Source organism: Delphinapterus leucas, chromosome 2 (genome assembly GCF_059928025.1).
Source record: "Delphinapterus leucas isolate spDelLeu-1000000601 "Yukka" chromosome 2, BTC_Dleu_Yukka2, whole genome shotgun sequence".
Lineage (NCBI taxonomy): Eukaryota > Metazoa > Chordata > Mammalia > Artiodactyla > Monodontidae > Delphinapterus > Delphinapterus leucas.
The window spans coordinates 15,623,509-15,650,508 of record NC_143130.1 but is presented as its reverse complement, the minus strand read 5'-3'; the positions used below and the strand labels follow the sequence as shown (position 1 = coordinate 15,650,508).

Genomic DNA, 27,000 nt, shown 5'->3' with positions numbered 1-27,000 from the left:
ATTTCACAATTTGTATGGAAACACAAAAGACCACGAATAGCCAAAGCAATCTTGAGAAAGAAAAATGGAGCTATAGGAATCAGGCTCCCTGTCTTCAGACTATACTACAAAGCTACAGTAATCAAGACATTATGGCACTGGAACAAAAATAGAAATATAGATCAATGGAACAGGATAGAAAGCCCAGAGATAACCCCATGCACATATGGTCACCTTATCTTTGATAAAGGAGGCACGAATATACACTGGAGAAAGGGCAGCCTCTTCAATAAGTGGTGCTGGGAAAACTGGATAACTACATGTAGAAGAATGAAATTAGGACGCTCCCTAACACCATACACAAAATAAACTCAAAATGGATTAAAGACCTAAATGTAAGGCCAGACACCATCAAACTCTTTAGAGGAAAACATAGGCAGAACACTCTGTGATATAAATCACAGCAAGATCCTTTTTGACCCACATTCTAGTGAAATGGAAATAAGAACAAAAATAAACAAATGGGACCTAATGAAACTTAAAAGCTTTTACACAGCAAAGGAAACCATAAACAAGACGAAAAGACAACCCTAAGAATGGGAGAAAGTATTTGCAAATGAAGCAACTGACAAAGGATTAATCTCCAAAACATACAAGCAACTCATGCAGCTCAATATCAAAAAAACAAACAACCCAATCCAAAAATGGGCAGAGACCTAATTAGACATTTCTCCAAAGAAGATATACAGATTGCCAACAAACACATGAAAGAATGCTCAACATCTTTAATCATTAGAGAAATGCAAACCAAAACTACAATGAGATATCATCTCACACCAGTCAGAATGGCCATCATCAAAAAATTTACAAACAATAAATGCTGGAGAGGGTGTGGAGAAAAGGGAACCCTCTAGCACTGTTGGTGGGAATTTAAATTGATACAGCCACTATGGAAAGCAGTATGGAGGTTCCTTAAAAAACTAAAAGTAGAACTAACATACGACCCAACAATCCCAGTACTGGGCATATACCCTGAGAAAACCATAATTCAAAAAGAGTCATGTACCAAAAATGTTCATTGCAGCTCTATTTACAATAGCCAGGACATGGAAGCAACCTAAGTGTCCATCAACAGATGAATGTATAAAGATGTGGCACATATATACAATGGAGTATTACTCATCCATGAAAAGAACGAAACTGTTATTTGTAGTGAGGTGGATGGACCTACAGGCTGTCATACAAAGCGAAGTAAGTCAGAAAGAGAAGAACTAATACCATATGCTAATACATGTATGTGGAATCTAAAAAAAAGAAAGAAAAGAAAATGGTCAGAAGAACCTAGGGGCAAGATGGGAATAAAAATGCAGACCTGCTAGAGAATGGACTTGAGGATACGGGGAGGGGGAAGGGTAATTTGGGACGAAGTGAGAGAGTGGCATGGACATATATACACTACCAAACGTAAAATAGATAGCTAGTGGGAAGCAGCCGCATAGCACAGGGAGATCAGCTCAGTGCTTTGTGACCACCTAGAGAGGTGGGATAGGGAGGGTGGGAGGGAGGGAGATGCAAGAGGGAAGAAATATGGGGACATATGTATATGTATAACTAATTCACTTTGTTATAAAGCAGAAAGTAACACACCATTGTGAAGCAATTATACTCTAATAAAGAAGTTTTAAAAAAATCCTATTATACCATATTGCATCATTTTAAAATAATAAAAACACAGTTTTCCAAACTTTTAAGTCAATAATTTTAAACGTGCATCTCTTTTCTCTCTCTAATATTGATCAGGCTTTTTTCAATTAAATGTATCTTTGTAACCTCCAATCAAATAGGTTCCGTATAAATTCTTAGAACTAGGGAAATTGAGAACTATTTATTTGTCTTCATCACATAATAGATGAGATGTGAAATGGGTTATGTGCTATATGAGTCCTTGGAAGATGCTTTAAAATAACGTGAGTTTGTAGAGTTTCACGTAGCAAATTAATTTCAAATTGATCAACATTTATCCCTTTTTTTTTTTTTAACATTTATCCCTTTTAAAATCCACTTAGGCAAGTTCCACAAAGGCACTGTGAAGAATTAGAGGGGGAAAAAACTCACCCAAATTTTGGCCCTTCCTGTACATCTAAAATGGCTTAGAGAAAAAGTAGCAGACATAATCTTTGTGACTTGCCAACCCTTTAAAACCGTGGAAAGCAAATCAATCTAATATGACCTGAATAACTCAGAGATAATTTTTTTAGGTTTCTTTCATTCAAGATGAATAACAAAATTATGTCTAAATAAAGAAACCTGAATGAAATTTTCAGTGACCATATTTCTTCAACCACATCCTTCCCTCCTTGATTTTCTTTTCCTTTTTTTAAATCTCTACTCTCGGACTTCCCTGGTGGTGCAGTGGTTAAGAATCTGCCTGCCAGTGTAGGGGACAACGGTTCGATCCCTGGTCTGGGAAGATCCCACATGCCATGGAGCAACTAAGCCCATGTGCCACAACTACTGAGCCTGTGCTCTTAATCCTGCTCTCTAGAGCCTGCGTGCTGCAACTACTGAGCCCGCACACCTCGAGCCCATGCTCTGCAACAAGAGAAGCCACCGCATTGAGAAGCCTGTGCACCGCAACAAAGAGTAGCCCCCACTTGCTGCAACTAGAGAAAAGCCCACATGCAGCAATGAAGACCCAACGCAGCCAAAAATAAATAAATAAATTTATTTTAAAAAAAAAAACAATCTCTACTCTTAATATAGCAGAAGCTCTGATGGGAAAAGACCTTGTCGGTGGAAAAGGACCTGGGCTAACAGCAGCTGAGTGGCCATCTCTGAGAGACTCTAACAAGTTACACTCATTCAGTTCAGAATAGTATAAAATGAGGTATAAGAAGAAAGGAGGCTGAATTTAGATAAACGTTTCAATTTACACATACATGAAGGGATCATCATACTCCTACAAATTAAATATATCAGCAGTGTAGCACTGTCCAGCTTCCCCATTGGGAGACGGTTCTCCATGCATTTCTTGTGTCCTGCATTATTCAGCTTCTGAGCAAAGGGTGTATTGCATGGAGTCTACCCTGAGACATTTGCTTACATTCTGGAGTAATTTACCTACCTACTGCCCCTCCCCTTCCTTCCCTCTTGCTTCACCTCCTCCCTCTCCCTCAGATGTGCCAGCAGCCTATAACAGCTAGAAATTCCTAATGTTGGGGTTCTTCTTCTATGGTGCAACCCATTACTCATGCAGGGAAACATCTGGCACTTATGTTTCCCTGTGGGAAGTGGGGAACCAGTGGAAGATACTTCTCTGGCTGATGAGTTTTGCTATCTCTGTAAATCAAGGATCTTGTGTCTTCTGTCAGTAAATGTATATGAAACAGTGGCAGGCTGACGTTAGCTTGCGAGTAGGGTGAAGTCTCAGACCCTTCATGGTTTCTGACCTAACTGGTATGCAAAAGGAATTGCAAACCCAAGTGCCCCTGGAAGCAAGGGATGTGAATTAAGAGAAGTAGTTCAGGTGTAAAATAATTAATGGCAACTGACACTCCGCCTTAGAGTTAGGTGTGATAGGGAGTAATGGGGATTGTGGCAACTACAGGCAGTATCTTCTTGTGAAATATCCTACTCTAAAAGTACTTGGCAAACTATTCTACTTGAAAGCACTGTTTGGGTTAAACTAAACTCATGGGAATTGGGTCATCACCATTTAGTCTCTTCTGTCATTGATGGTGAGAAACTCCAGACTTTTTTCCTGCTTGGTAACCAAGGAAACAGTTGGCACAATACCAAGGTAGACACTCAAAGAAAAAAAATTCTTAGCAATCCATATATTGTAAAGCCTGGCATTAGCGAAGAAGAAATACAGTATTTTTTTTTTCAGATATATACCCAGGAATGGAATTGCTGGGTCATATGATAGTTCTATTTTTAGTTTTTTGAGAAACCTCCATACTGTTTCCCACAGTGACTGCACCAATTTACTTTCCCATCAACAGTGTAGGGCCGTTCCCTTTTCACTGCGTCCTCACCAGCATTTATTTGTATTCTTTTTGATGATAGCCATTCTTACAGGTATGAGGTGATATCTCATTGTGGTTTCGATTTGCATTTTCCTCATGCTTAGTGATGTTGAGCATCTTTTCATGTGCCTGTTGGCCATCTGCATTTCCTCTTTGAAAAATTCAGTTCTTCTGCCCATTTTTTAATTGGGTTATTTGTTTTTATCTTGTTGAGTTGTATGAGCTGTTTATATACATTGGATATTAACCCGTGATAGGTCACATCATTTGCAAATATTTTCTCCCATTCAGTAGGTTGTCTTTTCATTTTGTCCGTGGTTTCCTTTGCTTTCAAAAGCTTTTAAGTTTAATTAGGCCCCATTTGTTTATTTTTTATTGTCTTTGTTTTAGGAGACAGATCCAAAAAAAATATTGCTACGATTTTTTGTCGAAGAGTGTTCTGCCTATATTTTCCTCTAGGAGTTTTATGGTTTCTGGTCTTAGATTTAGGTCCTTAATCCATTTTGAGTTTATATAGGGAGTTAGAGAATGTTGTGATTTCATTCTTTTATATGTAGCTCTCCAGTTTTCCCAGAACCACTTATTGAAGAAACTGTCTTTACCTCTTTTGTCATAGATTAATTGACCATAAGTGCATGGGTTTATCTCTGCCAAACCATTTTCCAAAGTGGCTGTACCATTTTGGATTCCCATCAGTAATGCATTGGAGTTCCAGTTGCTCCACATAGGATACATGCTTTTTATACATTTTAAACAAAATTCCTTTCTTTCAAGTCTTTCTGAAGATGTGTTATATTAAAAATTGGTATATTATGCTGGAATTTCATATTTTTTTCCAAACACAGGTTGGTAAAACTAGGTGGCAGGCTGAGTCAATTCCATTTTTCTTTCTTATGAGTTAATAGAGACTATTTTATTTATAAGTGTGTATATATATGTGTGTGTTAATTATATATATGTTAGGAAATTGAAGATATTTTGGTAAAAATTATGATTAAATTCTGTCTTACATATGTATGATAATAGTTTTCATATCATTTAAATATTTTGATGAATAATTCAAAGTTTCCTAAATATGGAAAAAAAATCTGTTAAGACAAGTCTTTAGAGCCTTATTAATATTAGAGTCTTCGTTTATATTAGAACTAAGATTTCCAAGGTAGTTGACAAGGCCACTCCATCTTTATTTGGAGCATGCACCAGCCCATGAGAAGAACAACTTAGAATAGCTGGATTACTTTAGAAAACTTCCACGGCAGTAGTAGTTCTAATGTAAGTAGAATTGGCCTCTGCAGATAACGCAGGTCATTCAGACCAAACTGGAATTTTCAGTTGCCCTTTCAGTCATTCAGTAAGGGGCTAATGAAACTTAAGAGTAAAATTTGGCATCCCTAATGTCTAGAGCGGCAGTACTGCCTCACATACAATAACATTAGTGTTTTAATACCCTTCCATTTATTGGAAAAACACCAAAAGTGAAAATGGATTTTCCAGAATAGACACACTTGGGTTTGCTCTTTTTTGTGACTAGTTTCTTAGGGTAATTTGCAAAACTTTTTGCAAGACTAAATTAAATACAGGACAGAAGTAAAATTGAACTTCAGCAGTCATAACTTTTTCTCAAGATGTGATTTGTTATCAGGTAGGCCTTTTTTTAATGGCTGGCTTAATTAAATATTCAAAAGAGGCTGAGATTGCAGTTATATATGCAAATTGACATTTTTTTAGTATCTCAGCTTGAAATTATTGTTCACTCTTTCTCAAGAATGCTACCATTTAGAGGCTAGAAAATTGAAGATATTTTGGTAAAAAATTGTAATTAAATTGTGTCTTAGAGCAAGACCCAACTGTCACTGCCTTGGATTATTTCTGTGTCTTCCCTTTGGCAACGAATGCTAGTAGAAGCAATATCAAAATGCTTATCATGTAATATGAAGTAAACTCCAATACAAATACTCCTTGTGTAGATAACATCCACTCAGAAATGCTGCTCACCTGTTGTAGACCATAAATGAGAAAAGTTGTAACTTTCACAAATGGCCAATTCTTTAACTTGTGACCATATAAAGACAACAAAAGGAATGCTTTGGAACAGTTAAGTCCACCTACACACTCAAATGGACCTATGTATGTGTATATATCCCTAAAGTTAGCTTACAGATATTTATATGTACAGGTATGCTTTTCATAGACTTGAGATTCTGTTATATCAATTTTCTATCCCTTCTCATGAATAAACTAAGATAATCATGTGCAGTGTAGTCACGTTGGTAGTGTTTATTTTTATTTATCCTAGTTTTTCCTTTTTCCTGCATCTTCTGAGCTTTTTATTACCATGTCCTGTGTTGTATTGGGATAGACAAATATTGATCCAAAGAATGTATTTGTAATTAGTTAGTGTATTAGTTATTAATCAGTCCTTGCTTACACCTTTTCCCTATTGGTCACCCAACTGCAGTCTTTTTTCGCTATAAAACAGAAGATATTTTATTACAGTATGTTCTGCCAAATTCTGACTGCTGGCTTTTTGTTTATTAGAATAATTGTATGATTTTGTACTGAGTATTCTTTTTGTGTTTTTGTTTTCTCTGCTTATTTCTTTTAATCATGCTGGTGGTGAAAAGAAGGGTGCATTTTATATTTGCAGTGACCCATTTTAAAGCAGTAGGAGACTGCCTGTTCCCCAGGCAGTATTAGGTGAGCTATATTTGCCCATTAATTAAATGAATAAACCTTTTCCAAATTGAGTCATTTCCTCAGTGACAAATAAAGGAGAAAATTCTAGTAATTCTCAAGAAAACCTAGAAAGTTGGTGGAAGATGTCAAGAGGCTTAAGGTCAGTAATTTGACCTTTTAATTATCTTCTTTAATTAGGAATAAATAATGTATGAAACAACTTTTAATGGAAGATAGAATTTGAAAAATGAAATAAAATTTCAACTTCCACATATCGCATTTGTGAGGAAAAATGAAACAAACATATATTCATATAATAGTGGAAAAAAGGAATGTGTTTTTTAAGTTTGAGTTTGCTTAATGTTCTTCATTATTAAATTATAGCAGGATTCCTAGTAAGTATGCAGCATATTTGCATGAGTCTTAAAATAATTCATCATGATTAATTCTATTACAGTAAATCTCAGCCCTGATCACAATCTGCCATGTACTGTAGTGGTTTGTCAGTATTTCACATTTTACTGGAGTTTCAGTGGAACTGCAGCTCCTGTAAGCACCGATGTCATCTGAGTTCACTGTGATTAATGAGGTTCTGAAGGAGATCTAATAACGATTAGCCAGTTCCATAAAATGTTACAGAATAAGGTCGACGGGAGAAAAATTTTAAAGCTCTTCAAAATGTGCATTTTAGAGAGTACCTCTGGCAACAAATTTGGTTTCTTGAAGGATGAAGAGGTTTAACCTTGGAAACAGCTGAACTACTGGGGCAACGGTGGGAAAAGGTTCCGTAATTTGCCTTCAGATACTTAAAGGCTCAGAAGAAAGCAGGACCAGCCTGGAATTAATGGTTGAAAGTTAAAAGGAAGTAGATATCAATCTGATATACTGAAATTTCAAAAAATCAATACTCACCAGAAACAGAATGGGCTTCATGGATTTAATGGGCCCAGTATGGTGTGGAGCTTCCTATTACTGGAAGTATTCAGGTAGAGACAAGATACCTACTTATGGAGACTTTTGCAAAGTATGTTTTTAATGGTTCAGAAGAGAGTTTTCTTTAGGTAAATTCTGAATTCCTTTCAACCATGAGTTTCCAGAAATTAATTTCCTTCATAGTATTAACAAATTTCTTATATTGTTCTTAGATTTCAGTGGAAGCTTCAGTGGGAGATGGCTTCACTGGAGACATTGCAATTGATGATTTGTCATTTATGGACTGCACCCTCTATCCTGGTAAGGAAGGATATTTTAGTATATGAGTTTTTTCAAACCTGTCTACTTGAAAACACTGCCAAGGAAATCAATATTTCATTTCCAGAAATATTCAAAAATACTCTCAGTTCTACTCTATTCTACCAATATATTAACCCTGGAAAAGGTTGTGAATCTTTTCTAGTAATTCGTCTAAAATCTTTGCAAACATAGTAAAGAGGTTTGAATCAGTTGTGTTTGTGTGTTATCATATGCAAAATATTAGGAAATTGTGTCTGAAGTTAAACTGTAATTCCATCATATTTGGTGGGCAGAATTGGTTGCCTTATAATCACATTGTTTTGGAGACTTTAATAACCTCTCAGGTACCTTCAGTGATGTTTTACTCTCGGGCTGCACTTTAAATATTCCTGAGGATTGTTGCCAGCCATTTCCCTTCCAAGTTATGGACCTCTTTCCATTAAAAATCTAATACATATCTTCCAGATTTATATCTCCATCCTCAACCTTTCACCTGAACTCCTGACTTAGATACTAACCACCTACTCAACATCCAAACTTAGATGTACTAGGCATCTCAAAGATAACTAGGGAAAATAACTTAAAACAAACACACCCCAGGGGAAACTCATTCTAGGCAGTGCATAATGATCTAAAAGGGCTGAAATTCAAACTCCTGGGACTGAGGTTGTAGACTCTTTAATTGCATGACAAGAGAAAGCACAGTCTCCTTCCTAGAGTGATCAGAGGCTGGATAATTTAAAAATCAATCACAATAATCCATGTGGAGAGCACTTTCAAGTGCTGAAAACTTAACCTGCAGCCCTGGTCCATCACAGTGTAGTGTTATTGGTCAGAGGAGTACCAGCCTCTCCCCAGACATAATCAGAGGGCTGGATTCCAGTTCTTTCTGCTGTAGCTAATGTCATACCTCTGGTTCTCCACCTCATCATTCTGGCAGGATTAATTACCATTGTCTGTGCAGTGGTTTCTATGAAACTCTGCAGAAAGACAAATGCTTCTCTGGAAAGCCAGCAGAAGGAAATCAGAATTCAACAAGTTTACCTTTCTCCCTCAGTGTCTAAAAGTAAATTCTTGATGACCCATTGCTCCCTCAATCCGACCATTCTTGCACGCCTCCCTGTCTCAGTAAATGATAGTTTATCTCCAGTTGCTGCTTCTTCATCGACAAATCTGATCAGCCACTACCTTCACATATATCCGGAGTCTACTGCTTCTCATTGCTCTTGATACTCTCCCCTTGGTCCAAGCCACTGTCGTCTCTATACAGATTATTGTGGTTGCTTTGTAAATGATCTATCTGCTTCTACCCTTGAACCACATAACCTCTTCTCAAAACAGCAGCCAGAATGATCCTTTTCAAGCTTACGTAAGCTCATGTTACCCTATCATGAGTCTTCCTATGACATCCCATCTCATTCAGAACAAAAGCCAAACTTCTTCCAATAACTTCCAAGGAATAAATGACTGGCCCTCTCATACGGCTCTGACTTTACCTTCTACCAATGTGCCTCTAATTGATGTCTCTCAACTACAAGACCTCTTGGCTGGTCCTTGAGCACTCCAACCCATTTATGCCTCAGGGCTTTTATACCTGCTATTCTGTCTTCCTGGAATGTACTTCCCCCAGATATCCCCTTCACCCCCTTACTTCTTTCTGATCTCTGCTGGAAAATTCCTCTAGTGAAACCTTCTCTCAATCAATCTCTCTCTCTCTCTCTCTCTCTCTCTCTCTCTCTCTCTCTCTCTCTCTCACACACACACACACACACACACACACACACACCTCTTATCTCCTTACCTGACATTTTCTGTCTCCTTCCCCTGTGTTTTCTCCACAACATGTATCCCCTTATAGTCAAATTTTATTTCCACCATAATAATGTTAGTGGCATGAGAGCAGGGATTTTATCTGATCACTGCCATACCTTCAGTAGCATAAACAGTATCTGACACATAGTAATACTCAATAAACATCTATTGGATAGGTGAGTGGATAGGTGGAGAGATGTTTATATATTTTTAAGTGTTTATATATTTTAGTTTATTATTGTTAAAATGTTAATTACTTCTATATGTAAGACACTATGTTATATGTCAGCTTCTGTTGACAGCCAAATCTCAGTGACTTAAAACCACAAGCATTTATTTCTTACTCTTAAGTGTGTGGTTTGGCGTAGAAGAATAGCAGCATGTAATTCTTGTTCATAGCTCTGTATAATTCTATGTAGTTCCAATCTATGTATCTCTGTTCTGTGGGTCCTGTCTATATGCGACCCAGGCTGATGGACCATGTCCCTGTCTGACACATTCTGTTTTTAAGTCAGAGGGTTGGAAAAAGAAAGCACACTTAAAGCTTTTATTAGGGCATCATGTGTATTCACTTCCATTGGTCAGAGCAAGTCAAGTGACCAAGCCCAACAATGGCTCAGGGAAGTATTTGCCACAGACAGGGAACTTGGCAGGGGCCGAGAATACAGAAAGTCCTTACAAGGGAGGGAGCTGATAAATGGTTACATTAATACCATATATCACTCTGTGTATCATCTCACATAATCCTATTTTCTTTTAAGAGTACAAAATAGTGCCTGGTCCATCACAGGTGAAGACATCTTGAATGTTGAATAGGATGGATGCCTTTGTTATCCCAAGTTTATGGAGCAAACTGAGAAGGAAATAACCAGCCCAAGGCTATCTAGCTATAAAGTGGCAGAGTACAATGTCTGCTTCTTTGGATCATAATGTTTATCACTATTATTATATTGTTCATCAAATACATTAACCGCCCAAGGAAGAGAAAGCAATTTCCATTTTATGGGTGTGAAAAACTAAACTTAAAGAGCATCGGTGGCCTGGGTAAGAATACACAATTGAGGGTAGGAATGAGATTTTTCACCTAAGGGGTCTGATTTCAGGGCCAAATCGCCTCCCACTCTTTGCTTAGGGAGAATGGCTGTGACCCCAGTGGCAGAGGGGAACAAAAAAGAATACGGAAAGGGAACACAAGTCATTGTTGCTACTGTTGCTGCTTTAATTATCCTGCTACATGCATTCTGAGGCTGATGTTTCCAAGGTAGAGGGAAAAGAGCTGCCAGAAACAAGGGCAGAGATGTGAAATATCAGTTACACACCGTTAGTCCCAATTTTCTGCTTTAAGTTTTGGAAGAAAAATATGGAATTTTAAAGACTGAACTGCGTGGTTTTCATGTTGGCTTCATAGCAAAAGAAACTCTGGGCAGAAACCACAAAGCCTGCTGAAGCCATAGGTTTCATAAAGGAAGCTGATGTGATCTTACCATAAGATGAAAACGAAAATAAAAATTAGGTTTTTAATAGAAATATTGCTCTTGATTATCAGTCAGTGTTTTGTCATGGCATCATGTTAGCTGAGGTGGGATCAGTCCGCGGAGGTTCACTTACAGGCATTGATTTGCTTTCAATATGAACATTATCTACAGCATGTTTCCTCCTTGATTAACAAAACAAATAAAAAACTAAAAAAACACAAACTATTGACCTCATGTCCAAAGAGCAGATTTGTAACCTGTAATTTTATTTTTTACTAAAAGTGACTAAAAAGGAGGTGATTATTTCATTTTTACCTATTTCCTCAAAATCAACTTCTCTTTCCCCTACTTCTCCCTTGTTCCTTTTGATGACCTTAGTATCCTCGAGCAACCCAGGATTGAAATACCATAGTCGTCTTTGGCTTTCCCCTTAAACTTTTAAGTTTCCCCTTAAACTCCAAAATATTTCTCACATCTGTTCTACTGTTTCCATTACCTCTGCCATTACCTTGGTTCAAAACGCTGTTGACTCGAATGACTGAGCTTCTTAGCTGCAAACTTTTATTAATTTTCCTCAATAGTTTTTATGCCATAAACTTAGTTTCTTTTCACTTTGTCCTAGACCATCATTACTTGCTCCTCTAGGTCAGGCTGTCTCTCATTTTCTAACTTCTAGTTGTTACTAACAATTTTCAAATCCCTTCTCAATAATGGATTGTATCTCCTTTGTTTCAATACTTTGATGATATAGATTATCATTTTAAATCTAATTCAGGAGGAAAATAGAGAAACAGCTGTTTATGCAAGATTAACTACATTTCTAGGGAAAGTAGACAATGTTAACCATGCAATAGAATCCTATGATTCTTTGCATCAGTATGTGATGATCTTGTCTGTTCCCAGAGTAGATAATGATGTGGAATAATGGCAAAGTTAAATAGCTTTCCCTTCACCTTGAATTAGACCTTCAGAGTAGATTTAGGAAGAACTGTTGCCAGACATTCAGATTTTAAAATATTATCCCAAAGGAAGTATCTGTTTTGCATTATTCCTTCCATCTTCCATCAGAAAAGCAAGGAGTGTGTGTCTTTTAGCAGAATACGTGCAACAGGAGTTTTCCTTCTTGTGTCCAAGATTATTGGTGAGATAGCCGGGTTATTTGGAAAAATAAATCTGTGACGACATAGCATCACAGCACACTGTTTGCAAACTGAAAAAAAATACCTACGCACTTTTCATCGAAGTTAAAATTTCAGAATTCAGCATGTGTATTAGATTTATTAGTTACTAGAACTACTAATTATTAGAATGAGTATCACTATCCAAGGTATTAGTGTTTTTCTTTTCCCAGGAAAGTTGTTACTGAGTCAGTGACATATCTTCCAACTGATGATACCTTAAAATTGAGAAAGTATGGTAACTCTTTAGAGAATGCGTAACAATTTTTATGATGTTCCTCCCCTACCCACCGAATGGTTTTTGTTGTCGTTATTGCTAAACTGGCTGAGTTGATTGAATTTTTGACATCCCTCCTCCTTCACCTCAATATCTCACCAGCTTTATTTGTGCTTGATCAAGTCTCCCTTCCTTCTGCAAAGAGTGATGTTTGTTTCAGTGGCAAAATGTGTGAGTTCTTTTGTGTTCATTTTTCAGGTATCATCTGCAGGTTTTTTGTTTGTTTGTTTTTTGGTTTTTTTGCGGTACGCTGGCCTCTCATTGCTGTGGCGTCTCCCGTTGCAGAGCACAGGCTCCGGACGCACAGGCTCAGCGGCCATGGCTCACGGGCCCAGCCGCTCCGCGGCATGTGGGATCTTCCTGGACCGGGGCACGAACCCGCGTCCCCTGCATCGGCAGGCAGACTCTCAACCACTGCGCCAGCAGGGAAGCCCCACCTGCAGCTTTTTACCTTCTAATACTAAGCTGTTTGGTGTATCCATTACATTTTTCTCAGGATAGTAAATTAAATGAAAGCATTTTGCTTTGAGGTCCTCTTTTATCCATATTTTTCGGAAGGAAATATAGCCTCTGAAGAAAATTTTAGAAATGTTGGAAATATTTGCAGTTCAGTAAAACACTTCAAGGCAAAAATGAAGAAATTTGAGACTCAGTGATTGTAATCTAAAATATTCTGGTTTTAGTGTCTTTGGTGTACTGTCGTAAAGTGATTTAGCATATACCTAGGGAAAAATTTTGCCCGAAGCCTATGGTCCATGCAACTTAGTATTTTATTTATAAGATCTTATGAAAAACCCAAATGAACTTTTTGGCCAATCCAATAAGTTTCTAGAAAATAAAATTCGACAAATAACTGATTTAACCTATTTTAAATTTAAAACTTTAAAATTTTGTCATCTTTTAATTGAAGGAAATGCTAAATACCAAAAGTGGAGAAGGCTGTTGAAATACTTAAATTTTAGCTTGAAAATTGTCCAACTGCTAGTTAAGTCTATTTTTAGTCACTTTCAAAGATAGTAGAATGTCTTTAAATATGGAAAATATCTTGTGCTACCTGGAAAATTTTATTGAATCCATGTGGTAGAGCAAAAATATTTCAAAAAAGAGCTGATTTGCTACTGGAGAAAGAAAAAAAAGAGACAGTGCATCATATGAGGCAAAGAGCTGTGTCACAATTGTTAATAAATCATATCCAAAGAGTAGCTATGTTTCAGTAAAACCTGCTATCCTAGGAAGTAGACCTAGCACAGACACTTTAGTACAATTATGCTAAATATAGTCGTTTCAGCTTGTGGTTATAACCCCAGGTTATTATGTTAAGTGCAATAGGAAAAATAGGAAACGCTTTTCTTCTGGTGCTGTAGATATTTCAGTTTTTTAATTTTTCTGAAGATTGATTATGTTTAAACCTCAAGTAGACATTTAGATTTTTAAATTAAATGTATTTCTTAACATCAGAAGTCACAAGAAAAACATACGCATTGTTACTTGGAGATAAAGAACAACCATGCATATTAGTCAAGTAATTCACACAGTTGTGATATGTCTAAAGCTGGCAATAATTTATCAAGGGCTCAGGATGTTAAAATTTCTACTTGTTTAATTACCAGTGTGGGAATAGCTGTAGGGGGGGAAGTCTAGTATAAAAGAAGTTGGAAAATCTATTTTTACCAGAAAGATTATACTAGGGTAGCATGAAGTATATCATATTTGTTACAAGGAATTCACAGAGCAAGGAATTAGAACATTGAGTCCATCTGGAGCCTGAGTCATCTAGGGTGACAGCTGTGCAGGTGAGTTGGCTTCCCTTTGGCTTAGGGATGTGGAAGAAAATCAGATCAAACCAGACTAATCTCTGCTTCTTGGTGTTCAGTTATTTGCATTTCACCTTTCAATTTTGTCTCATCTGCAAAGCTTTTAGTGTTTTTTTATTTTAAGAGCCTTAATTCTACCACTGCTACCAACTTCAGCGTTTCTAAACAATCATAGGTTTAAAAAAAATCACAAGTTTTGCTATGGAGTGAATGTTCCAATATTCATATGTTGAAACCTTAACCCCCAATGTGATGGTATTTGGAGGTGGGACCTTTGGAAGGTAATTTGGGTTGTTGAAGTTGATGCCCTCATGATGGGATTAGAGCTTTTATAAGAAGTGGAAAAGATGTGAGATCTCTCTCTCTCTGCATGCATGTACCAGGGAAGGCCACGTAAGGACATAACCTGGAATAGAGCCCTCAGAACCCAGCCACGTTGGTACCCTGATATTAGACTTTCAGCCTCTAGAAGTGTGAGAAATAAATTGTTGTCTAAGCCCCCCAGTCTGTGGGATTCTATTATGGCAGCCCAGACTGACTAAGATGGGCTTATTGTTCTAGGTATATTTTACTATTAAGGTTGTTCACAGTTTATATATTTTAAAAATGTGAAGTCTATCCATATACTGTACAAAGTCATTTCTTGTATCACCTGAGTTAAGAGCAGGATTCTTTAATAAGAAATACTGCTCTGAATCATAGCCAAGTAAGACAAACTGACTTCGTGTTCCTTACATGAAAGTATAAACCATCTGTGAGGGTCAGAGATGTGTCAGGAGGCTTGCAGTCCTTGCCATGCCTCAGGCTCCAAACGATGTCTTGGTCTAACCATGTGTCTGGGCTCTGTTTTACTTCTACATGGCAGATCCCAAGGAATCAGTGGCAACTCCATCTTTCCAGTTATACCACCATTTCCAGAATTGGACTTTGGAGTAAGAAACACTTTCTTCCAATAATTCTTTTGGTGCTCTCAAATACAAACATATTACACTTATCTTTTAAGATTCACTAATTCTGGTAGAATAACAAAGAGTAATGAGGAAAGGACAAAGAATTTTAAGGTTTTCCTATTTCTTTTTTAGAGTAGTGATATTTTTACCTACCTGGGATCCAGGTCATTTTACCTGGATCATTTCTGAGATAGAAAATGAGTTGTCTCTATTTTTCCTGAGTATGGACTCATCTACCTCCTTTTTCTAAGATAGCCACGCATGTCTATGATTTCTTCTTAAGTGAGGGACTGTTTCCTAGTATAAATTGAAACCAGGCCTAAAGATGCCGTTAAGACTACTGATTTTAATAATGTGGCAGACCAGATGATCTGGAAACTGTAACACTACATATACCTAGAAATGTCAAATATAACATGCATTTTTTAAAAATGTTAAGCTGAGGTTACAAAAGAGAAATGCCCACATGAGAGAAATAGAAAAATAGAACAGAAAGCATAATGTGATTGCCAGAGTTAGGGAGTAAAGAGAATATAGGATGGATGAGAGGCAGGAAAAGGGGAGAGGAGGGCCAAAAGGGGTATATCATCCCTGGGTGGAGGTACCAGTGGGGTTCCAAAAGAAACAACTCAAAGTTAATCTAGAAGGACTCTTCTACAAACTAGATGATAAAGGATTCTCACATAAAAATCAAGCACAAAAAATTATGGTTGCCAACCTCCAAAATAGCCCCCAATAATCCCCACCTCTTGGTATTCATGATCTGTGGACGAGGCCCCTCCCATATTGAGTAGGACTGACCTGGGTAACTAATGACCCATGTGGCAATGACTGGGTGTAATTCCCAAAGCTAGGCTTCTGCTGTCTTCCTTTGGATCACTCACTCTGGGGGAAGTCAGACACCATGTCTGAAGGATACACAAGCAGCCCTTTGGAGAAAGCCCAGGAACTGAGACCTCCTGCCAACAGTAGCCTAACTTCCCAGGCATGAGCCCCCTTGGAAAGCAGGTCTTCCATCCCCGGTCAAGCCTTCAGATGACTGCAGCCTTGGCTGACATCTTGACAGTAGTCTTATGAGACCCTGAATTAGAACCCACCGAGCTAAGCCTCTTCTGGGTTTCAGACTTACATACGTTGTGTGAGATAATAAGTGTTTATTAGTTTAAAATTCTAAGGTTTGTGGAAATTTGTTATGCAAAAAATAGAAAACTAATAAATAATTTAAAATATTAAAGGACTCTATGCCATAAGAAAATAGCATGATGTTGTCCAAAAAAAAAAAACCCAGAAAATTTTGAAAGAAGTAGCAAATTGGCCATTGTGAAATGAGAAATAAAATCAATGAAATAAAAATCCCAGCAGATGAATTAAATAGCTGAATCAATGCTGTGATTAGTCTTCTGGAGAATAACTATGAGGAAATTTCAGGGAGCAGCAGAGAGAGATAGAAAAGGAAAATGGAAGGGATAGATTTACTTGAAGGATAGATCATAAAAGCTAATGGAGTTCCAGAGAGAGAATAAAGAAAATGGAGGAGAAGCAATTTTCAAAGATATAATGGCTAAGAATTAACATAAGATTTAAGAAGCCTATTCAACCTCATGCATAATATTAGAATAAATCCAGGTCTAGGCTTATGGAAATGAATTAGAAAAAAATAAATGAAAGGGAAGATTATGGTAAAAATAGCCAGAGATTAAAATACAGTTAAAAAAGAACTGCAATCAGATTAATAGATGACTTCACAATAGCAAGAATGGAAGTAGGAAGACAGTTGAAATTATTTTCAAAGTTCTGAGAAAACATAACAGTCTAGAGCAAAGCAAAATTCTTTCAGGAATGGGGGTGAAAATAGGCACTCAGAGCATGACATCCAAAAACAAACAAAAAATGATTTCACTGCACCAGACTCCTACCAAATGAACTATGTAAATGTGAACATTTAAAGGAGACAGAATGAGCTCAACAAGGGCTGAGATGCAAAAGGGAAGAGACAGCAAAGAAAATGGCAAATGTGCAGGTAATTCTAGATATACCAGTGGATGATGAGCATGTGGTATGACCAGAATGTTTATACACTACTGAGAAGTATAGAAATTGATACAATTACTTTTGAAAGCAGTTTGGCATTATCTAGTAAATTTAGATGTGCATCCTCTGTGACCAAGCGATTCCACATGTAGGTACCTCAGGAGAAATGTACAAAGAAACAAAACCTCAGTCAACTCAAAAACCGCTGATGGTAGAATGGCTATATAACGTATGTTACATATTCATATAGTGAAACATTATACAGCAGTCAGCACAGCTAAACTGCAAGAACACACATTAGTTTGGATGGATGAATGTACAATGTTCAGAAAAAAATCAAGTTGCAGATTATATAGAGAATGGAGTCCATTCATCTAAAGTTTGAATCTAAACAACATTTTATTTATTTAAAAAGGACCTACATGGTGCTCCATGTATATGGTCACTATTCTAAGAATTTCACAGTAAGTTATTTAGTCACATAAGCTAATAAGTAAGCACTGTAAGATGTTATTTGGTATATATGCAAATGAAGAAAATGTAAACACAATTGAAAGCAAAGAAATAAAACACAAATTTCTGTGTACTGTGAACCAGGAGAGATGCCAATGAGGGGATGGAGTCAGCGGGAAAACACTGGAGGGTTCAAAACTGTTTGTGAATTTCATTTCCATAAACTGGAAGGTAAATATATGGCTATTCTTCTTTAAACCAGGCATATATTTTATGTTCATCCTTATATAGGTATAATATATTTCATAATAAAATATAAAATGATAAGTGAGAGAAGTCTGAGTTGCACCAATAGACTAATAGATCAAAAAGTGGCCATTCATGTGAAAAAAAATTGTATTTAGATTCTCATCGCAGATAATAGATAACAGTAGAGCCCAGATGGAGGAAAGATCTAAATATGAAAAATAAAACTGTCAAAATTTCATGGAAATTATAGGAAACATATTTATGATATTAGAATAGGGAAGATTACTTTTAGTGAAATTTTAAAGCACAAACTGTAAAGGAAATGATTGATATATTAAAATTAGGGTTTTTTTTATTCTGAAAGACACCATAGAAAATGGCAAGACTAGATTAGGAGAGCATATTTGTCACTTAGACAAATGATTGAGGATTAGTATGGAGAATATGGGATTAATTTAAACCTGTAAATTAATAAGAAAAAGACAATGGATTTAGTAGAGAAAAAGAGCAGGGTATGTGAATAGTTAGTCAAAAACGAGAGTAAGATACTTGTGTGGCCCCTAAAAAAAGTCTCAATAATTAGGGAAATACAAGTTAGAATATCAAGGAATTATTATTTCAGACCTGTTACCCTGGCAAACATTAAAAAAAATCTGATGATCTTTTTTCATCAGATCTGGAATATGAGAAATGCACACGTTTCTGGGTGGAAATGGGTAAACCACCTTTGAAAACAACTACTTAAGTTGACTGATTACATCCCCTATAACTGTGAAATTTCATTTCAAGGTACCTTGCCTTGGAAATACTCTGGCGTATGTTTGCAAAGAGAAATGTACAAAGACATCCATTGTAGCACACTTTATAGATATTGTTACTGTCCTGCTTGAGAAGAGATATACCAGCTACAGACTATTCGTACAATAAATATTTGACTCCAGGTATTCATTTAATTGAATACCCTAACCAGTTAAATGAATGAATTGATTCTGTATGTAACAATAGAGATAAATCTGAAAAATATGTTTTGAGTCAAGATTGCAAATTCAAAAGAAATATGAATATTATTTATGTAAAATTTTCTAAGACACAAAATAGTATATATTTTAAATGGAACATGTATGTTTGAGATAAGGATATAAAAACATGCATGAAGACTCACTATTTTCAGGATGTTAATTCTTCCTAACTTGATCTATAGAGTTAATGTAATCTCAATCAAAATCCCAGCAAATTATTTTGTGAATATAGAAAAACTAATTCTGAAGTGTATCTTGAGAGGCAAAAGACCCAGAATATCCAACACGATATTGAAGGAGAACAAAGTTGGAGGACTGACACTACCCAACTTCAAGACTTATTATAAAGCTACAGTAATCAAGACAGTGTGGTATTGGTGAAAAAACAGAGAAATATATCATTGGAAGAGCATAGAGAGCCAGAAATCTACCCATGTAAATATAGTCAACTAATCTTTGACAAAGGAGTAAAGGCAATTCAATGGGAAAAAGATGGTCTTTTCCAAAAATGGTGCTGGAACTAGACATCCATGTGGAAAAAAAAAAAAGTATCTAGACACAGACTTTATATCCTTCGCAAAAGTGAACTCAGAGTGGATTGTAGACCTAAATCTATAATGCAAAACTATAAAATTCCTAAGATAACATAGGAGAAAATCTAGATGACTTTGGTTATAGTGATGACTTTTTAGATACTACACCAAAGACAATCATTTAAAGAAATAATTGATAAATTATACTTGATTAAAGTTGAAAACTTCTCTGTGAATGACATTTTTAAGAGATGGAGAAGACAGTTCACAGACTGGGAGAAGACCTATCTGATGAAGGAGTTATCCAACATATACAAGGAACACTGTAAGCTCAACAGTGAGAAAATCAACAGATTTAAAAACAGGCAAAAGATCTGAGCAGACGTCTCACCACAGCAGATATATCGATGTCAAATGAGTATATGAAAAGATGCCCAGTCAACCAAGATGTCCTTCAGTAGGAGATTAATAAACTGTGGTATATCCAGACAATGGATATACTATTCAGTGCTGGATTAATATCCAGACAATGAATACTCTTCAGTGCTGGAAAGAAACGTGCTATTAAGCCATTGAAAAGACTTGGAGTAAACTTAAATACATATTAATAAGTGGAAGAAACCAACATGAAAAGCCTACATACTGTATGATTCTAATTATATAACATTCTGGAAAACACTATGGGGACAGTAAAAGGATCAATATTTGCCAGGGATTGGGGGCAGGGACGGACAGAAAAGCAGAGCCTAGAGGTTTTTTAGTGTAGTGAAACTATTCTGTATGACACGCTAATGGTGGAAGTCTGTCATTATACATTTATTAAAACCCACAGAATGTAAAACACCAACAGTGAACGCTAATGTAACCTGTGGAAAAGCAACAATGGATCGTTGAGTTTGCAAGGAGAGCCTGCACATGCATACCTGGTCTCTTAGTTTCCTCTTTTTGTGGAGAGAGTTAGCTGAAGGAGGCCTGAGATGTGCTCAGCTCTTCCTTGCTGTAGTTCACAATGGTCAGCTTCTGTATAGAAATTTCCAGCACAGGTTATAACTTAGTCTGTTTGTGTCTGAGTTTCACACTCTGAAAGATTACCTGCCTACAGATACAGGCTATTTTTTTCCAGTATCAACTTCATCCGTAAAAAGGTTGATATTTTGATCTACTAGCTGCTTAAGTCTTAGTTCTTAATTGCTTCAAAGCCTGAGCTAAGAAATAAAGTACTATTTATTGGACTCTCCTCAAATTCCCCAAAGCACCCACATCCCCAGTCCTCTAGACACTGGATTTGTAACATTGCTCAGGTCTTTTCTGTCCCCTGCAAAACATCTCTGCTTTGGTTTATTAGTTGCCTGGAATTAAAGTAGAAGCTCAGCTGTTCTCTCTTCCCCATGTCAGAGCCACCAGCAAATCATTCTCCACGCTAATGCCTGCTAAGTATTTCTTGAAGTGGAAATTTTATATCTTGGTGTTTCTCCACAGCTTTTTATATTTACTTCAAAATCCTGGTTGGTCCCACTTAGCTCTCTGTGACCTGATAACCCTCTCCTCTCTAGTCCCGTATCTGATGACTCCATCAGATGCATTCTTACCATATCCCAAGATAGTCTTCTTGTCAAACTCTCACAGTATTCCAGAAAACAACAGGAAAATATATTCCGCTGTCTTCACATGAGTCTTTTCTCCTTGCCTCAAAAGACCGTGTACCCTTCTTTGTCTACCTAGCAACAAATCATCCTTTAAAACTAAAAAGTGTATATGTATAACTGCATTGCTTTGCTTTACACCTGAATCTAATATAACATTGTTAATCAACTATACTCCAATATAAAATAAAAAGTTTAAAAAAAAATGAAAACTAAAATCTTAGTTTAAACATCACCATGCCAGGAAGTCTTCCCATCTGATACAGAATTTTCCTGTGTTCTCTTAATATACTGTACAATCTTAACCTTTGTTCATCTATTCATTCACTCACTCTGTCATCCATCCATCCTTCTATCCTTCCTCCCATCCTTCCATCCCTCCTTCACCCTTCCATCCATCTGTATATCTATTCACTCACTTCACAATGATAGTGTACCCACCATATACCATGGTCTGAGGATGTGAATACAGGAGATAAGGGATAGGTGTCATTTTTGCCTCCATCATGTTAAAATCTGTATCCTAAGCTTATCCCATGGAACTGTAATGAAAGAATTTCCTGACTGCCTTATCCACTAGTCTGTAAACTCTTTTATGGCAGTGAAAGCATGTTTGGCTTTAAATCCACTACATCTACCATGTATATGACACAGAGATGTTATTAATAAGTGCTTATTGGATAGCTTACTGTCTAAATCAACTTCTATAAATTTCTTCTAAACTCTGTAATATCAGAAATTATAGCTTAGTTAAATATTTCTGGGTGAATACTTTTGGTTTGGGTCTATCTTGCAACCTTGAATCCCAACTATGTGGGGATATCTGAAACAAAGAGGAGATGTTAAGTTCGTTGTAGCTGTGGAAGAACAAAGTTTATTCACCTAGTGAACTAGAAGGTTTAACCTGACCTTGACTCTGGTTCCTAACACCAGCACCTGGGATTCACTTGTTCCTGCTGATCTTCCAAGCCCTGTTCTTGAGACTCCCATTTGTTCAGTGAGCTCTGAAGAGCTTTTCAATAATTTCCATCTGCACCTTCACTTATTTTTATAATCAAAGATATCTAAAGTTATTTGCCATTACTAAAGCCATGAACCCCAACTTATATGCTTACATAAAGAAGTTCAGCAGATTAGCAAATACTATCAAATATTCTTTATAATGTTGAGTGTGAAGCATACTTAATAAAGTTGATTGTGTGAAATCTTTAAAGAAATGGAAAAATCTGCAAAATGATACTTGTCTATTATTTCAAGGTAATTTGCCAGTGAACCTTCCAACTCCACCAGAAACTTCAGTTCCAGTAACCTTACCTCCACACAACTGTACCGACAATGAATTTGTTTGCAGGTCTGATGGTCAATGTGTTGAAAATATCCAGAAATGTGATTTTAGATATGACTGCCCTGACAAATCAGATGAATCATCCTGCGGTACGTGAATTCCTAAATTTTGCATTAAATATAGCCATAAAACTGATAAGAAAATACTAGTGTTATCTCAAGTAGCGTGGCATAATGTCCTAGTTAGAAAATTTCAAACTGGCTTAAAGCAGTTTCTTAACATAAAGACTATTTGTATAGAAAATGATAGAAGAATCAGCATACATTCTTGTATCATGTCCAACAAGAGGTGTCTTTAAATTAATATTTAAATTCAAAATACTTGTTTTCATGGACTTAGCTTGATTCCAGAGCTATCATTTATCATTTTTATTCATTTTATTTTATTTTATTGTCTCTGTCACAATCACTAAACAGAAATGTTTAGGGAAGAAGCATAATACCCTCAAATTAGATGAATCTGCTCAAATTTTGCCATTGTCAAAATGCACACATAAAATGAATACTATGTCAAATGTGCAGAGTTAATAAGAAATCCAATCCTAATACATGTGGACACTTCAACGGCTAGGTACTGTTGAAAGATGGTTTTCATTTATTGACACTTGCCGATCTATGGCTTCTCCTAAATGGATCATGGCAAATTATTTAATTCAGAAGTGAACTTCTCAGTCAAAGATACAAACTCAGAGGAGAAAAATTAATCTGTGTCTGAATGGGCAAAACACAGGATCAGAAGGAATAAACACTTGTGATTTTTTTCCCCTTCCTTGCTCTTTATTAAGTTGTATGTGAATTTACCATAATATTGCTCAAGTGTCTTGATAATACTGACGATTTAGAACATACAGATAATATAGCGTATAGTGAAATTCTAATTTATCTTATGTCAGCCTCGTCAAGGAATTCTAAAACTTAAAAAATACAAATACACAATAAACTAATCCAGGCCAAAAAACCTCATAAAATCAAAGCTAATTCACTCTGTGAATAAGATAGGACAGTAATTAACTCGAGTTGGTCAGAAAGATGTACTGTGCATCACAGATGTAAGATAATATAATGGACGATGCTGTGGTATTCAGACTCCCTCATGGGAAGACACTAAAATCCTCTTCTGATCACACATAAGTCGACTTTGTAAAAGTTTACACAAAATCTAATTAATTACACCTAGTGAGCATCTTTAGTAAATACTGACTTTCTTCTTAGTTCAACTTTGAAATTTTAGTAATGCCATTTATGATTGGATGGGAAGTTTTGATAAGTTCTGTAAATGTCCTGAATGAATGTCTACTATTAAATTATTAAAATCATGGGGATATTTATTTATTTTGATTAAACATGAATTATTACCATTTAGTTCTGAACAAATTGTGTCTTGCCTTTGCCATCTCTTTGTAAAATGAACTGTTGTGATAAATCTGCTTGTCATCTACAGTCATATTTTGTAGTTTTTTCATTGTGATAAGAATACAATATAAGATCTACCCTCTTAATAAATTTTTAAGTGTACAATACAGTATTGTTGACTGTAGGTACAATGTTGTACAGCAGATCTTAGCTTGCCTGAAACTCTATGTCCTCTAATTTTTAAAAAATCTACAATTTTTAAAATCTTGTTTAATAATATGAACAGGAGTCTATTGAATTCTAAATCTCTTCACAAAATAAGTATAATTATATGATCAATATTAACATCAGAGATTAAATAACACACCTGAATGTCATGATTAAAATCACTTTTTTTGATGGAGTTTTCCTTCTCAAATTTTATGTTAAATCGTGAATTTTATGTTAAATCGTGAATCCAAGTACCACAATCCATAGTAGTGGTAGCCTATGGTGTCAACGTTTATGCCATTTAAAACCTGGAGTACACACCAGGCTTTCCATTGTATACACAAGACCTCATTGAGTTGAATCTTTTCTTTTATTCAAGAAGTAGAGGATTTAAGACAGACACGTGAACACATCAGAGAGAGAAGGAGAGAGAGAGAAGGAGAGAAAAAGAAACATTTGTTTTCACACACAACTTATATATTTAAAAAATCACTGGACTTTTAATTTTGTTTGATATTAGAATACAGTCATTACAAGAATATTGAAAACTTTCAAGGAAAGAGGTTCAGTCTAAAAGCTGTTGTAAATCTTATAGCTTTGAATTTAAGTAATTTGGAATTTGGGATTTAGCTTTGCGATAATACTGTGAAAAAAGAACAGACTTATCAGAACTTGGAGGCCATATAAGCACTGTAAGTGTTGTGTCAGAACAGAGTGGCATTTCTTAAATTGCTGCTTTCAGAGCCAATTAAGATGTCACTTCTTTATGAAAGCAGAATCTTCAGTATGTGCATTTATTTCCATATTTCAGTTAATATAGATATTTGAATATAATACACCTAGATTTCTTTAAAACTTTTCTAGTGATTATGTAAACAATTCGCCTAATTCTTTCAGTTATGCTTAAAAGTTAGATTATAATTTAAAGAAACCCCAAGAGTAAGAAAGTGCTGATGCAGATGGAAATCGCCACTTATTAATACATTTATTGTGATTAACTCATCTTATCTCTGTCCCATCCTATTCAAGCTACGGAAGTTTGCAGCTTTGAAAAAGGAAGCCTGTGTAAATGGTACCAGCCAATCTCAGAAAAATTAATTCAAGATTCAAACACATTCAGGTGGGGACTTGGTAATGGAACCAGTATTCATCATGGGGAGGAAAATCACAGGCCGTCGGTGGATCATACAACGTAAGTGAACACGCATGTGGAACATGTCTGTCAGGGACTATTTATTAAGCAGTTCCCAAATTCCTGCCACACCACCTTACCCTAAGTTAACGCTCTTGTAAAGATGAAGGTTTAAGTGAGAGCGTAAGTGGGCTAAGTGTAACCTTTCTTACAAAATTTAAAAAAAAATTTTAATTAAAAAATAGTAAATGCTCTTATAAAAGTCATAGAAACCAGAGAAAAGCATGAGTAAATAAAGAAAAATCATTTGTAATGTCACCACTCATCGAAAAGCACTGTTAATATGTTGTTTTAGAATTATCTATTCATTCCTTCCCCTCCAAATTTCTTTTCTCCTTTTCTTCCTTTTTCAGCTGCTCCTCCAACACCTTGCCCCTTTCCCTCTTCTTCCAGTCTTTGCTCTTTATCATCATTTCTTTTGGTCTTTTCTTTCGAGGTTGACTCATACCTTTCCCCTGTTTTGTTGTCCACAAATATATTGAGTGCTCACTTCCTACAAGATCCCATTCTTCCTCTTTCCTTTTATTGATTTCAAGGAAATGTTACTGAAGACAACAAACGAATCCCCATTTACATTACAGAGAATCTTTTCCAAACCTTTATGCCTTCACACTTCTCCTCAGTTAAAGCTTCATGACCCCCAGTTCCTAGGTTGCTGCTTCAAAGAAAACTAAAGGTATATCCACTGTCCAGTCCATCATTGCCCTGGCCAATTTGACCTTGTACTCAAGGGGACCACGGTATCTTAAGTGTACAATGATTTTTCTTTCACTGGGCTGACTTTTTCACCCTGGTTTTCTGAGCTCCCTTTTGTTCTATTAAAATGGTTCCAGTTTTACCATCATTTTATTTAAACGTCTGCAGCCAGGATGCCCAAAGTAATAGAGTAGTACATATTCATACTGCTTTGTTTTGATCACATTTGACAGTTGGCAAGTAATTTTTGAAATTTCAGGATACAAAATTTCCTTGGGCTGCTTCTGACGTAAAAAAGCACAGGGTAATTTCAGAAAGTTTCTGTGGCTCATGCAAATAAGCCATACTTCATTAATAAACTATATTTCTGTAAGGAAAAAGGCAGACTAGAATCTCACTTCTAGGTGGTAAAAGTATAAACAGAAACATGGCAGCATATAAGCAAAGGAATATAATCGGCTTTTAACTTGTCTCTGACCCTCACCCTCTGCCTCCAATAGACTGCAAATTCCTTGAGGAATTTCAAGGACTGTGATTCCCATTTATTGCGTTATTTCGAAGGCTCATTATGTATTAAGTCCCAGTAATTATTTGTTGAGTGGGTTAGTTGATGATTAGGATCAATATATTTTTGCTTTAGAATTAAAGGCTACAAGGCATAAAATCAAATATATTTTCAATAGGAATACTTAATAATCAAATAATGATTAATGGATGTGCTCTACATGACAAAATCCTGGAGAAGGGGGCAGTTCCTAAGCTTCTATCTTCTCTAGTTTTCCTCTCCCCTTCTCTCTAGGTCCTTTCTTCAGCCAAGGAAGGTCTGACATTTTTTACTTTGTGAAACAGTTCTTA

General features: G+C 36.2%; 1 protein-coding gene across 1 annotated transcript in view; it reads left to right on the top strand.

Annotated features, from left to right (window-relative positions):
- The window catches only part of MALRD1 (MAM and LDL receptor class A domain containing 1), a 587,465-nt gene that overhangs the window by 179,494 nt on the left and 380,971 nt on the right, over positions 1-27,000 (top strand). Inside the window, exons 20-22 of the mRNA XM_089906459.1 lie at positions 7,829-7,916; positions 22,608-22,784; positions 25,287-25,449. Coding sequence (XP_089762585.1) covers positions 7,829-7,916; positions 22,608-22,784; positions 25,287-25,449 — 428 coding nt within the window. The remainder of the gene's footprint in view (positions 1-7,828; positions 7,917-22,607; positions 22,785-25,286; positions 25,450-27,000) is intronic.